The 14,467-nt window shown below is 41.2% G+C and overlaps 1 protein-coding gene across 1 annotated transcript in view; it reads right to left on the bottom strand.

Moving 5' to 3' along the window:
• The window catches only part of LOC126176711 (sialin-like), a 189,098-nt gene that overhangs the window by 38,244 nt on the left and 136,387 nt on the right, over nucleotides 1–14,467 (bottom strand). Inside the window, exon 8 of the mRNA XM_049923877.1 lies at nucleotides 835–1,076. Within this exon, the coding sequence (XP_049779834.1) occupies nucleotides 835–1,076 (242 nt within the window). The remainder of the gene's footprint in view (nucleotides 1–834; nucleotides 1,077–14,467) is intronic.

Below are 14,467 nucleotides of genomic sequence, written 5' to 3'. Positions count from 1 at the left end.
GATCCTTTCCAAACATAGGACATCATTGTCAAATGTTACGATATATCATAGCATCTGTGACACCCATATGTTTGTAAACTCTTTGTATGTGCCAAAACATGTGGTGTGTGGTTGGAATGATCTCAGTGACAAATCTAAAGTGTACAGTGAGAACTATTACGTGTGCAACAACGAGGATGCAGTGGAAATGCATTTACATCGATTGGATGAACGTTATGGAAACAATCACTCGAAACCGACGTTTCACGTAAGTCACATGCAACGAAAATCTGCAACGCAACCATCTGTGTGTGGCGTGTTTGTAATTATGTTTTATTTATATTTTAGGACAATTAATGTATAAAAAACACACCAAATGTCAGAAAGAAAGCGTGTAAACCGTCTGATGATGAATCGCAACGATTCGAAACCGGTAACGGTTTCCTTTGAATAAAGGAACTCAAAGTAAATTTGTGGCTGGTTGCTGTCCTAACACCATCAACATTTGTCTTCAAAAACAGCCACGGTCTCCAACATGTCATCATATGACAAAATCGTAAGAAGTTTAAATGCTACGTGTAAAATCACTAGAAATTACAGAAATCTTTTACGAATTCTGGTTTCCATACCTCTCTCTCTCTCTCTCTCTCTCTCTCTCTCTCTCTCTTTAGGCAGTTTGGAATTGCTATCGCACACATACTAGCTGTCGCTCTCCTAAGTGAGACGATTATTTATCAGGTTCTGGCCAAATAATGTCACCTGCTTCAAGCCAGTATGTGTATGTCGTAACAATCCCGAGGACTCTCTACATGATTCTATACCGTTACTTTGTTGACGGAAGAGGTGGAGACGTACGTTGGCGTTGGTGAATGCACCGACGACGTAAGGAACGATGATACCCGACAAGTTGCCGAAGGTGTTGACGACCCCCACTATGGTGCCGGCGTAGTTGGGCGCTATGGCCTGCATGTTCATGTAGAAGCCGGAGCAGTTGGTGGCCATGCAGAAGCCGCTGAGCGCCAGCATCACCACGATGACCGCCGTGTCGCAGCCCACCAGCGCCACCACCACCAGAGCCGCCGCCGGCCCCAGCAGACCTGCACACAGGAGGCACCAGCCACTTCTGTTTCAACTGCGATACACAGTCACGATACACAGAGCACAAAAAGAATTAACTCAAAGGCGTTGTTTCCTCTTCTGAGGTCTCGTGCTGCGATCTGTTCTCTTTGTGAAAAACCTCTGCCATCTACACGAACAAAGTAAGAAACACACTAGCCCCAGATGAACTATCCATATCCTATTGATTCCAGCCACAAAATTGTCTTCCCTTTCTTCTCCAATTTGGTACTCTGGAATTCTGCCGAGACTGTTCAAACACAATTATACAACTTAACACCTACACATTCTTGGAATTTAACCCAACGAAAGGGTGTCCAGATATCAATCCACCATTTCGTATTTAATTCAGTCTACCTTCCTTTCTTGGACCCCAAGCATGGCATGGTCGCTGAAGCTGACTATTGCCATTCTCCATCCGACGCAGGTACCTCATGATGCGACACACTTATAAGCCGAAGTCCTTCTTGTGATCACCAGTCTAATATTGTTGCAACAACATCAGCTGGACCTATGTTCCCAAGCCATAAAGTAGCAATATTGACATTTATTTCAGCCCTCGGCTAGAACATCAGTGCCCAGTAAACAAAAATGTGTTCCCTCATTGCCGGCCGATGTGGCCGAGCGGTTCTAGATCTTCAGTCTGGAACCGCGCGACTGCTACAGTCGCAGGTTCGAATCCTGCCTCGAGCATGGATGTGTGTATTTCTAAGTTCTAGGGGACTCATGACCTCAGATGTCCCATAGTGCTCAGAGCCGTTTGAACTATTTTGTTCCCTCATTCGAGACCCTGAATAATGGGACCAGAGGAAAGAAGTAGCCCATTTATGTCTATTGTCTAATTAATGTTTTAGCCCAGAGCTTTAATAAATATCCACTTTGACTATCGTCGATCTCAGCATGTTTTAAGATTAAAATATAGCACTGTAAAAGAAGTATGGCAATCAAGATTACTTTTCAGGCAAGTATTTAATCCATTTTTAAATGACCCCAATTTGTTCTGAAGATCCCAAGCAAGCAGAGGTGTTCCCGTGATAACCTTTTTGAGATACGCTGACAAATTGAGTTTGTCATTGGGCCTAAATAAACCATGAAAGCACTGATTTGAAGGAGAAGTGATGAAGCGAGAACTTCCTCATTTCCACTATTGTCGACATAATCGTCTTAAGAGAATTCAACAACTGTATACGAGTAGATATTTAAGATAATTCACATTTATTGTCACGTCTCAGATGCATGCTCTTTTAATTCGATTACGTGTTTCGATCACTCTGGATCAATTACTTAGATCTGAAGATGATTGCCGGCCGCAGTCGCCGAGCGGTTCTTGGCGCTTCAGTCTGGAACCGCGCGACCGTTACTGTCGCAGGTTCGAACCCTGCCTCTGGCATGGATGTGTGTGATGTCCTTAGGTTAGTTAGGTTTAAGTAGTTCTAAGTTCTAGGGGACTGATGACCTCAGCTGTTAAGTCCCATAGTGTTCAGAGCCATTTGAACCATTTTTTTTAAAGATGATTCAGAGTGGTCGAAACACGTAACCGAATTACAAAAATGTGCAAGCGAGATGGCACAACAAATGAGAATTATCTTAAATATCTACTTCGGCATCCACTCAAATTCCGTTCGCCGCCCATCACAGTATTTAGTAAATGCAAAATGATGCAGAACATTCAGGTTAATCTACTGTTACAATCTCAATGGAGACAAGTATCACTATTTTTCCCACCTGGCTAGAAATACTAATGCACTCCTACTGCAAGCCTGAATGCGACGTATACAAGCGGAGCAGACGCGAATGAAGAATCATTGTAGATACGATATGGGCTACAAATCGGGATATTCACACACATAAACCACTTTGATCAAGGGCAGATGGTTATGAGTCGACAACTGCGAACGAGCAACTCCGAAGTGTCGACGCTAGTCGGGACTTCGCGTGTCAGTGAGATGAACGTATATGAAAAGTGTTTGAACGGCGGCAGTAGGAGAGCAAAGTACTTCATGTATCATACATACATACATTCATACATTAATCCTTGTTCCATAGATCATGAATACGACATTTCGTAATCATGTGAAACTTATCACTTTAACATAAGTTTTCTCTACACAAAATAATCAATTAATCCTATTTTACAGTTACTACTTCACATTTAAGAATTCATCTATTGAGTAGAAGGAGTTGCCATTCAGAAATTATTTTAATTTGCTTTTAAATGTTGGTTGGCTATCTGCCAGACTTTTAATACTATTTGGCAAATGACTAAAGATTTTTGTGGCAGCATAATTCACTCCTTTCTGTGCCAAAGTGAGATTTAATCGATAATAGTGAATATCATCCTTTCTTCTAGTGTTGTAGCTATGCACTTCGCTGTTATATTTGAATTGGGGTGGCTTATTAATGACAAATTTCATAAGTGAATAAATGTATTGCGAAGGTACTGTGAATATCCCGGGTTCTTTAAATAAATGTCAGCAAGGTGATCTTGAGTGGGCTACAGCTATTATTCTGATTACACGCTTCTGTGCAATGAATTATTTCTCTCTTAATGACGAATTGCCCCAAAATATGATGCTGTATGAAAGCAGTGAATGAAAATAGGCATAGTAGGATAATTTACTGATATGTTTATCACCAAAATTTGGAATAACCCTAATAGCATAAGTAGCTGAACCTAACTGTTTCTGCAGATCATCGATGTGTTGCTTCCAATTCAATTTCTCATCAATGCACACACCCAGAAATTTTGAGTATTCTACCTTAGAAACAGACTTCCGTTCATAGTCTATATTTATCAATGGTGTTATGTAATTTACTGTACATAATTGTATAAACTGTGTTTTCTCACAATTTAGTGAGAGTCCATTTAGAGAACCACTTAATAATTTTATGAAGGACATTATTTGCAATTTCCTCAGCTGATTCTTGCTTTTTAGGAGTGATTACTGTACTTGTGCCATCAGCAAAAAGAACTAACTTTGCATCTTCATGAATATAGAGTGGCAACTGGTTAGTATACAGGGTGTTACAAAAAGGTACGGCCAAACTTTCAGGAAACATTCCTCACACACAAAGAAAGAAAATATGTTATGTGGACATGTGTCCGGAAACGTTTACTTGCCATGTTAGAGCTCATTTTATTAATTCTCTTCAAATCACATTAATCATGGAATGGAAACACACAGCAACAGAACGTACCAGCGTGACTTCAAACACTGTGTTACAGGAAATGTTCAAAATGTCCTCCGTTAGCGAGGATACGTGCATCCATCTTCCGTCGCATGGAATCCCTGATACGCTGATGCAGCTCTGGAGAATGGCGTATTGTATCACAGCCGTCCACAATACGAGCACGAAGAGTCTCTACATTTGGTACCGGGGTTGCGTAGACAAGAGCTTTCAAATGCCCCCATAAATGAAAGTCAAGACGGTTGAGGTCAGGAGAGCGTGGAGGCCATGGAATTGGTCCGCCTCTACCAATCCATCGGTCACCGAATCTGTTGTTGAGAAGCGTACGAACACTTCGACTGAAATGTGCAGGAGCTCCATCGTGCATGAACCACATGTTGTGTCGTAGTTGTAAAGGCACATGTTCTAGCAGCTCAGGTAGAGTATCTCGTATAAAATCGTGATAACGTGCTCCATTGAGCGTAGGTGGAAGAACATGGGGCCCAATCGAGACATCACCAACAATGCATGCCCAAACGTTCACAGAAAATCTGTGTCGATGACGTGATTGCACAATTGCGTGCGGATTCTCGTCAGCCCAGACATGTTGATTGTGAAAATTTACAATTTGATCACGTTGGAATGAAGCCCCATCCGTAAAGAGAACATTTGCAATGAAATGAGATTGACACATTGTCGGATGAACCATTCGCAGAAGTGTACCCGTGGAGACCAATCAGCTGCTGATAGTGCCTGCACACGCTGTACACGGTACGGAAACAACTGGTTCTCCCGTAGCACTCTCCACACAGTTGTAAGTAGGCTGTTTATGTTTTCTCTTATTGGTAACGTTACGTAGCGCTCTATATGAAAATCACTGGCTGTGCTGTGTGCAGTCTGTGGCTAGTTTGCATTGTTGTCTGCCATTGTAGTGTTAGGCAGCGGCAGCTGGATGTGAACAGCGCGTAGCGTTGCGCAGTTGGAGGTGAGACGCCAGGAGTGGTGGATGTGGGGAGAGAGATGGCGGAGATTTGAAATTTGTAATACTGGATATCATATATTATGACTATTAAGGTAAAGTACATTGTTTGTTCTCTATTAATATCTTTCATTTGCTAACTATCCCTATCAGTAGTTAGTGCCTTCAGTAGTTTGAATCTTTTATTTAGCTGGCAGTAGTGGCCCTCGCTGTATTGCAGTAGTTCGAGTAATGAAGATTTTTGTGAGGTAAGTGATTTCTGAAAGGTATAGTTTAATGTTACTCAGGGCCATTCTTTTGCAGGGGTCTTTGATAGTCAGATTGCGTTGCGCTAAATAATATTGTGTGTCAGGTTAAGCACAGTCTGGTGTAAAATTGTTCTAAGGGGACGTTTCACAGTGACGTGGTCAACGTTACCTTGTACAGCAGCAACTTCTCTGACGCTGACATTAGGGTTATCGTCAACTGCACGAAGAATTGCCTCGTCCCTTGCAGGTGTTCTCGTCGTTCTAGGTCTTCCCCAGTCGCGAGTCATAGGCTGGAATGTTCCGTGCTCCCTAAGACGCCGATCAATTGCTTCGAACGTCTTCCTGTCTGGACACCTTCGTTCTGGAAATCTGTCTCGATACAAACGTACCGCGCTACGGCTATTGCCCCGTGCTAATCCATACATCAAATGGGCGTCTGCCAACTCCGCATTTGTAAACACTGCACTGACTGCAAAACCACGTTCGTGATGAAAACTAACCCGTTGATGCTACGTGCTGATGTGCTTGATGCTAGTACTGTAGAGCAATGAGTAGCATGTCAACACAAGCACCGAAGTCAACATTACATTCCTTCAATTGGACCAACTGGCGGTGAATCGAGGAAGTACAGTACATACTGACGAAACTAAAATGAGCTCTAACATGGAAATTAAGCATTTCCGGACACATGTCCACATAACATCTTTTCTTTATTTGTGTGTGAGGAATGTTTCCTGAAAGTTTGGCCGTACCTTTTTGTAACACTCTGTATATTAAGAACAATAAGGGACCCAAGACTGAACCCTGTGGGACACCATTCTTGATACCTCCTCAGTTAGAGGACTCTGCTGGTTTTTGTAGACTATCTGTACTGTTAATTTCAACCTTCTGCATTTTTCCAGTTAAGTATGAATTAAACCATTTGTGCACTGTCCCAATCATACCACAATATTTAAGCTTATCTAGAAGAATTTCATGATTCACACAATCAAAAGCCTTTGAGAGATCACAAAATATCCCAATGGGTGATGTTCGGTTATTCATTGCATTTAATATTTGATTAGTGAAAGCATATATAGCATTTTCTGTTGAAAAGCGTTTCTGAAATGCAAATTGAGACATTCTGGATCATACTCTTGCCGGAGTTTGTTATTGTGGCATAACACTACTATGTTGGTTCTTATCTCAGTGTGGTGATGAGTTTCTTTTACTTTATGTTCGGTTATTCATTGCATTTAATATTTGATCAGTGAAAGCATATATAGCATTTTCTGTTGAAAAGCGTTTCTGAAAACCAAATTGAGACATTCTGGATCATACTCTTGCTGGAGTTTGTTATTGTGGCATAACACTACTATGTTGGTTCTTATCTCAGTGTGGTGATGAGTTTCTTTTACTTTATGTTCTCCATACAGAGAATAGGTACATTCACTCTTCAATGTCCTTATGTGTTCTTTGTACCTGACATTAATATTTATTGCAGTCATCCCAATATTCACACTAAGAAAACAAAAGAATGACATACCACAAAGGAATTATCCGAACAGGACGGAAATCAGTATTTGTGATGTACATGTACATTTCAGAAAAACTGGATAATTTACTCAAGGGAAAGAGCTTAACAGAACTGGACAAGTCAATAACGCATTGGTCCTCCTCTGGTCCTTAAGTAAGAAGTTATTCGGTTGGGTATTGACTGATAGCAAGCATGCATGCAAGTCTGAAGGAACGTCTTATAGTAATTCGGAATAACACAAGTACAGCAATATCGTACCAGGGGTGACAGTCTGGGGTGCCATTACATTTCATAGCAGGACCTCTTTCGTTGTCATCCGCGGCACCATTACAGCACAGCGCTATCTCGACGGTATTCTATGCCCCTTTTCGTTGTTCTTCATGAAAAGCCATCTTGGACTTAAATTTCAGCAAGATAATGCCCGCCTGCATATGGCGACAATTTCTACTGCTTGTCTTAGAGCTTGCCTAGCCCAACCCTGGCCAGTAAGGTCGCCATATCTCTCACTGACTGAGAGCGTTTGGAGCATTATGGGCAGGACCCTCCAACCAGCTCAGGATTTTAACGTACTAACGTGTCAACTGAACAAAACGTGGCGTATTATCCCTCAATCAACGCCAAACCAAATAACTGCTTGCATAAGGGCCAGACTTGGACGAACGCATTATTAACTTGCTCAGTTTGTTAACTCTTTCTCTTGAATAAATCATCCAATTTTTATGAAATTGTTATCATTTGTTTACCTGTACGCATACATCACATCTACCGATTTCTGGTACATTCAGCTAATTCCTTCATCATGTGTTTTTTTTTTTTTTTTTTTTTTTTTTTTTGTTTTTTTTTTCTTGGGATGTATTTACTGCTGCATCCATTACATTTTGAGTCATGTATTCCTGAACTGCTGCATTCCGTTTATCTTTCTTTCGCTTCACGATTTTTAACTTCTTTTGGTTCAGATGGGCACTATGGGACTTAACATCTAAGGTCATCAGTCCTCTAGAACTTAGAATTACCTAAACCTACCTAACCTAAGGACATCACACAAATCCATGCCCGAGGCAGGATTCGAACCTGCGACCGTAGCGGTCGCGTGGTTCCAGATTGAAGCGCCTAGAAACGCTCGGCCACACCGGCCGGCCGTTAACTTCTTTTCAGTTGTGCAATTTGTCTCCTATACTTCGCACAGAAGTTATTAATTTCGTGTGTGAACTGGTTATGTTATGTTGTGGTGTGCCATTTTGTGTTTGTGTTACGATGAGTTTGGTATGCATTATGTATTACAGTTATGTGCTAGTATATCTGGATTGTTCTTATTTTTGCTGTCTTCTGTTAGTATCTTATTTTAATGGTGTTGAGTGTAAATTCTGTACAACCTTGCTATTGTATCCATTCTTTTGTGCCGTGTTGATGACCATGTTCAGCTCTTCTTGGTAGTAATTTTTACATACAAATGTCACGCACTGCATAGGTAGCATATGTGTGATGTGTGATGGCTGCTGGTTTTTAAGAATGTTGGTGGCTTGATTTCTTCTTATTTGATTTCTTCTTATTTAAATGTATTGAAGCTGTGTCTGTAGTTGGATTTTGTTGTTTTGAGGTCAAGCAAGTGTATTGTTGCTTCAGTTTCCATTTCTGAAGCGGGCTAAATGTTATTGTGCATATTAGAACCGTGCAAGTTTAATCTGTTTATATGTGCTTGTGGTGTGTCCATGAGGTATAATATTATCTACATACACTAAAGGCTTAATATTTCCTGTTTCTATTATTCTGGAAAAACTCTGTTTTCAATATGATTCATTATGATATTTGCTAGTATGTATGACAATTGGCTCCCATTGGAGGACTTTAAACATATGTTGTGCTGAAGGTAGTTTTGCAAGTTATCATTTGTATATGTTCTTCTGTAGTGGTATTTGGGAGTTTTGTGTTTCCTGTCAGTTTTTCTTTTATGATGATTCCGTCACTGTGTGGGAGTAAAGTGTACATGTCTTGAACATCAAAGGAAATTGGTTTTGCAGTTGGTGGGATGTGTGTATGTTTTATTTTTTGGATTAATGCTAAGGAGTTTTATATACACACTTGTGCATTCTCCAGTTTGCACTGCTCAGGTAAGTATTATTGTGCAAATTATAAAATGTGGTACGTGACAGTATTATTAAAATTGTTAACTGGTGTCTCGAGGACACTATCTTTTGTATTTTGGCTGCCTTCTGAGTGCTGGTGTTGCTGAAATTTTTTTGTTCTATGCTTTGTTTCTGTGGGTAAGTGCTCGACATTTTTAAAGTTTTTTTCAGAGTTATTTGGAATCTCATTGTGGGATCAGACTCAGTTCCTTAACATATTTTTTATAGTTGGTTTTGTTCATATATTCCTGTGTAGCCATGAGCACTAGTGCTACTTTTGCCACTTTTCTAGCTATTGCCTATAGTTTCTTTGTTTATTGCCTAAATAATGCTAGTGATTTGTCACTTTCTTCTTGTTTTTTTCCTATGAGTTTTCTTCTTTTTGTGAACCACACAGCTGTTTTACTATCAGTCCCAGTTTACTCTTGTATTTATATCATTATTTTCCTTGTTGCGCTGCAATATGTCCTGTTTCTATAATGATGTCCATAACATCTGCTTTTCTTAGCTTGCTCTTATTAATGTTATATTCAAGCTTTGTCTCTAACAATTCACTCAGTTGTATGTCATTGAGGATCACTATTCTACAATGAAATTGTGCGTGTGTGTGTGTGTGTGTGTGTGTGTGTGTGTGTGTGTGAGAGAGAGAGAGAGAGAGAGAGAGAGAGAGAGAGAGAGGGAGAGAGAGAGAGAGAGAGAATGAGAGCGATAGTGAGAGAGAGAGAGAGAGAGAGAGAGGGTATGTGTGTGTTCTCCTACAGTTGTTCCCTCATGAGCGCATTTGATTTCTTTTTCTTTGTGTCTCCTGCTGTTCTGTTGATATTTTCTGAGCAACCTGTTCTGCTTTGTCTATTACATGCTATGGGACTTAGTATTGTTCAGGTTTGTTGTTATCTGAAGATACAAATTGTATACATTTTTTTGTTTAGTCCAGATGCTTTTTGGATACCGGTACCGAATCTCATTTTAACCTATATCTGTTTGCTTCTAAGTTATTCTTGTTTGCTACTTGAAAATCACTGCTTAACTTTACATAAGAGTAATTTGGGATCAAGGGATATTTGTTAAACCTTCTGTTGAATTTCAAATTGTGTATTATCCTGTGAAATTGACTGAGGGTCTTCTTGTGTGTGTTGCATGTCTGCAATGGAAATGCTTGACAAGAAGTGAAAATACTGTCAAGATTTACAGCTATTATTTCTCATTTGCTACTCCTTTTATATTTACCATGTAGATAAGACAGACTGCTATTTACCCCAGAGGAACACAGTCTCATCTAGGCCTAAATTCGGAACTAACAAAAATTTATGCTAGCCAGTTGATAAAGTCAACGATATTTTGCTAGTGTAGAACATTATGTATTATCATCTTCTCCCCTAAAGTTGTGTTTGGTGAAGTGAACTATTACTGAAAAATTTCTAAAATTATCAGATGATGATAGTTTATTTTTTGAACCCACCATTCCTTAAACATTATTTGCAATAACAGATGCTATCTAGCACTTTTTCCTTGGAATATAGTGACTTAATAGTTCAAAACTGTAATGTATAGTAAACTAACAAATTACTTTACATTTTACTCATAAATACATAAGACTCATTTGTTAAAGGACATCTTGAATAAACCATGAGCGCATTTAAAATGTTGGATGGCCTTTTTTTACAATATGTCCTTTAATAAATATTCACAAGCTGTGGAGCACCAAGCATACAAGATTTTTACCTAGGACTAATTTTCAAATATAGCTACACAAATATAGGTCATTTATTTCACTGTGGAAATGAATGTTATTTTAAATCTTTTTTCCTCAGAAAACATAAAAATATGAAATAAAGCTTATATCTATTTGCGACACCTACAAGTTTAATATACATTTGTTTAGATAAATGCTGCTCACAGAAGTTATGTCCAAAATGGAATAACTAATAAGCCAGTAACATCCTTTCAAACTGCTCAAATTTGATGTTTTATTGTTGTGACCATGGGGTAGATAAAACAATCTAAACCGAGCGAGGTGGCGCAGTGGTTCGCTCACTGGACTCGCATTCGGTAGGACGATGGTTCAGTTCGGCGTCCAGCCATCCTGATTTAGATTTTCCGTGATTTCCCTAAATCGCTCCTGGAAAATGCCGGGATGGTCCCTTTGAAAGGGCACTACCGTCTTCCTTACCCGTCCTTCCGTAATCGGATGAGACCGATGACCTCGCTGTTTGGTCTCTTCCCCCAAACAATCCAATCCAGTCCAAAACAATCTAACATTAGTGATTGAGCAAATATATCAGATGCCACATTTAAATTATGCAATTGTCAGCACACTGGACTAAAATGATGTTATACATTACTCATGTTTGCCATAGGAAGCTCTCTTTGGCCTGCTTCCAAGAAAGAGGTCTGGCTTAAGAAGCATTTTGATTAGACGGACTGATATGGCAGCAGAAAACTTAGTTATGTCAAGGCATAATATGTGTGTTGGCTTAGAAGCTCTCTGGCTGATCTTGTTCCAAAAAAGGAGCTTGGCTTAGGAAAGGGTACAAAAGGGGAAGGGTCACAGCTTAGGAAGGGGAGAGATAAAGGGAGTGGAAGGCAGTAGGAGACGCGGGAGCGGAGGGATGTGGTTTAAGAAGAAGGTGTGGCTTAGGACAGAGATGAGGTATGATGACAAGCCTATGACACTGCCCCTGCATGTAGGCAACCTGACGGTAAGAGTTTAGATTTGATCCACAATGTCCACTGCTTTACTCCTACGGTCGAATGTGTATTTTGCTCTCCTCCTGAGTATTTGAGTGTTTGACACACCTATTTCTGAAGCGAGCATGACGAATGTCCTGAGGACGGTGCTGTGTACTGAAACCAGTATCCAACAGACATAATAAAAATAGTGCGACTATAGACCAAACATATATTGTTTCTCCTACTGACAGTGAAACCAAGAGTAGATGACAGGTGTTGGTCGTCCAGACAGCATGTCAGAACACGGAGGTTACAGGCTATCCTGCTCTGTAAAGTAGCATAGATGGCGATCTGTGGCATATCTGACAGCAGACGTGTTTTGGAGCATACTGTTCAGCACACCTAGTTGAAGATGCGGCTCCATAACAGTCCCCCATGTTGACCCAATGCCAATATCTGATATGAGCCCAGTGGGCACAGGATCTTCGTGATTGGAATAGGTCGTTAGAAACATGTCGCCTGTTTGGTTGAATCACTTTTCTTATTACACCAGGCTGATGGTCGTGTCCAGATTCACAGTCATCTAGGTGAGTGGCTTTTCAAAACATGCGCTGCTCCACGATGCAAGCCGTTAATGACAGATCTGTGCTATGGAGGTATTCACGTGCTCAGTTGTGGGGAATGTGGTGGTAATTGAAGGTAATGTGAAATTTGTAGCCCATGTGAATACCAGTGCAGTCCATTTTTATCCCTTCATGCTCGTTGCCTTCCCTGACATTGATGATACAAATGTCAGTGCCACAAGTTTAGAATCGTGATGCAGTGGTTTGAGGAGCATGCCATTGAATTGGGGGCTATGTCTTGGCCAAAAAATGCGCCTGGCGGAACACATCTGGGACACTATGAGATGCGAGCTCCACATCCATAGATCAGTCGCTGGTAATTTGAGGGTATTTCATGAGTGATGACCTGTGACAGATATTTGGTGGCAAATACCTCCAGGAAGCTAGTAAGGTCTTATCGATTCCATGCAGAGTCGCTGCTGTATTGCATTTCAAATATGGACAAAAATGCTGTCAATCAGGTGGTCATAATGCACTGAGACGACAAAAGTCATGGGGTACCACCTAATAAAGTGTCGGATCGCCTGGCTCGACGTGGCATCGACTCCACAAATCGTTGAAGTCCCCTGCAGAAATACTGAGTCATGCTGCCTCTACATCTGTCCATAATTGCGAAACTGTTGCCGATGCAGGATTTCGTGCAAGAACTGACTTCTCGATTATGTTCCATAAATGTTCGATGGGATTCATGTCGGTCAGTCTGGATGGCCAGATCATTCCCTCACATTGTCCAGAATGTTCTCCAAAAAAATCACGAACAACTGTCTCCCGGTGACATGGTGCACTGCCACCCACAAAAGTTCCATCGTTGTTTGGGAACATGATGTCCATGAATGGCTGCAGTTTGTCTCCAAGTAGCTGAACATAACAACTCCCAGTCAATGATCGGTTCAGTTGGACCACAGCATCCAGTGCATTCCATGTAAACAAAGCCCGCGTCATTATGGTGCCACCACCAGCTTGCATAGTGCCTTGTTGAGACGTTGGGTTCATGGCCTGTGGGGTCTTCGCCAAACCCGAACCTAACCATCAGCTCTTACCAATTGAAATCGGGACTCATATGACCAGGCAACGGTCCTCCAGTCGTCTAGCGTCCGGCCATATGGTCACGCAAACGCCCCTACTCTCAGTCGTTAAGTGGAGGTCGTCGGCCACTCCATTGTCTGTGGTTAGAGGTAATGTCTGACATTTGCTATTCGCGGCAACTCTTGACACGATGGACTTCGGGGTATTGGCTTCCCTAACGATTTCAGGAATGGAATGTTCCATGCTCCTAGCTCCAACTCCTATTCTGGGAGGACGACGGTTCAATCCCGTCTCCGGCCATCCTGATTTAGGTTTTCCGTGATTTCCCCAAATCGTTTCAGGTAAATTCCGGGATGGATCCTTTGAAAGGGCACGGCCGATTTCCTTTCACATCCTTCCCTAACCCGAGCTTGTGCTCCGTCTCTAATGACCTCGTTGTCGACGGGACGTTAAACACTAATCTCCTCCTCCTCCTCCTATTCCGGGATCAATGTCTGTTAATCTGTCGTGAGGCCATAATCACGTCGGATATCTTTTCATCTGAATTACGTGAACACAAATGACAGCTCCTCCAATGCACTGCCCTTTTATACCTTATGTATGCGATACTACCGTCATATGTATATCTGTATATCTTTATTCCATGACAATTGTTTCATCAATGTACGTTGTGTCATCACTGTAGATATTCTGACACTGTATCTAGAGAAGCCACTGCATGTCACACGGTGAATCTGTGTGCCACTCATTCACACACTACAAGGGCGAGCATTTATTAGTTAGAAAACCAATAGCTTGGAATAGATAAGCTTGGAATAGACTACAACGAGGCCATGGTGAACATAACTGCGTTACTACAACAGAAAGAAGACAGTCTAATAACGATGGCCATAGAGTTCTGCCTAATGACTCATGGTCTCGTCGGAGAGAGGAGCCCCGGTTTGGAGCTGCTTTGCGCGGAATTATGAGCAGCTTCTCGTCTAGACAATGACTAGTTAGGAAACACTGACTGAAGCATA

This window comes from Schistocerca cancellata, chromosome 3, assembly GCF_023864275.1.
Source record: "Schistocerca cancellata isolate TAMUIC-IGC-003103 chromosome 3, iqSchCanc2.1, whole genome shotgun sequence".
Taxonomy (NCBI): Eukaryota; Metazoa; Arthropoda; class Insecta; order Orthoptera; family Acrididae; genus Schistocerca; species Schistocerca cancellata.
Note: the sequence above shows the minus strand (reverse complement) of the source record. Positions and strands in the feature narration are given on the sequence as shown.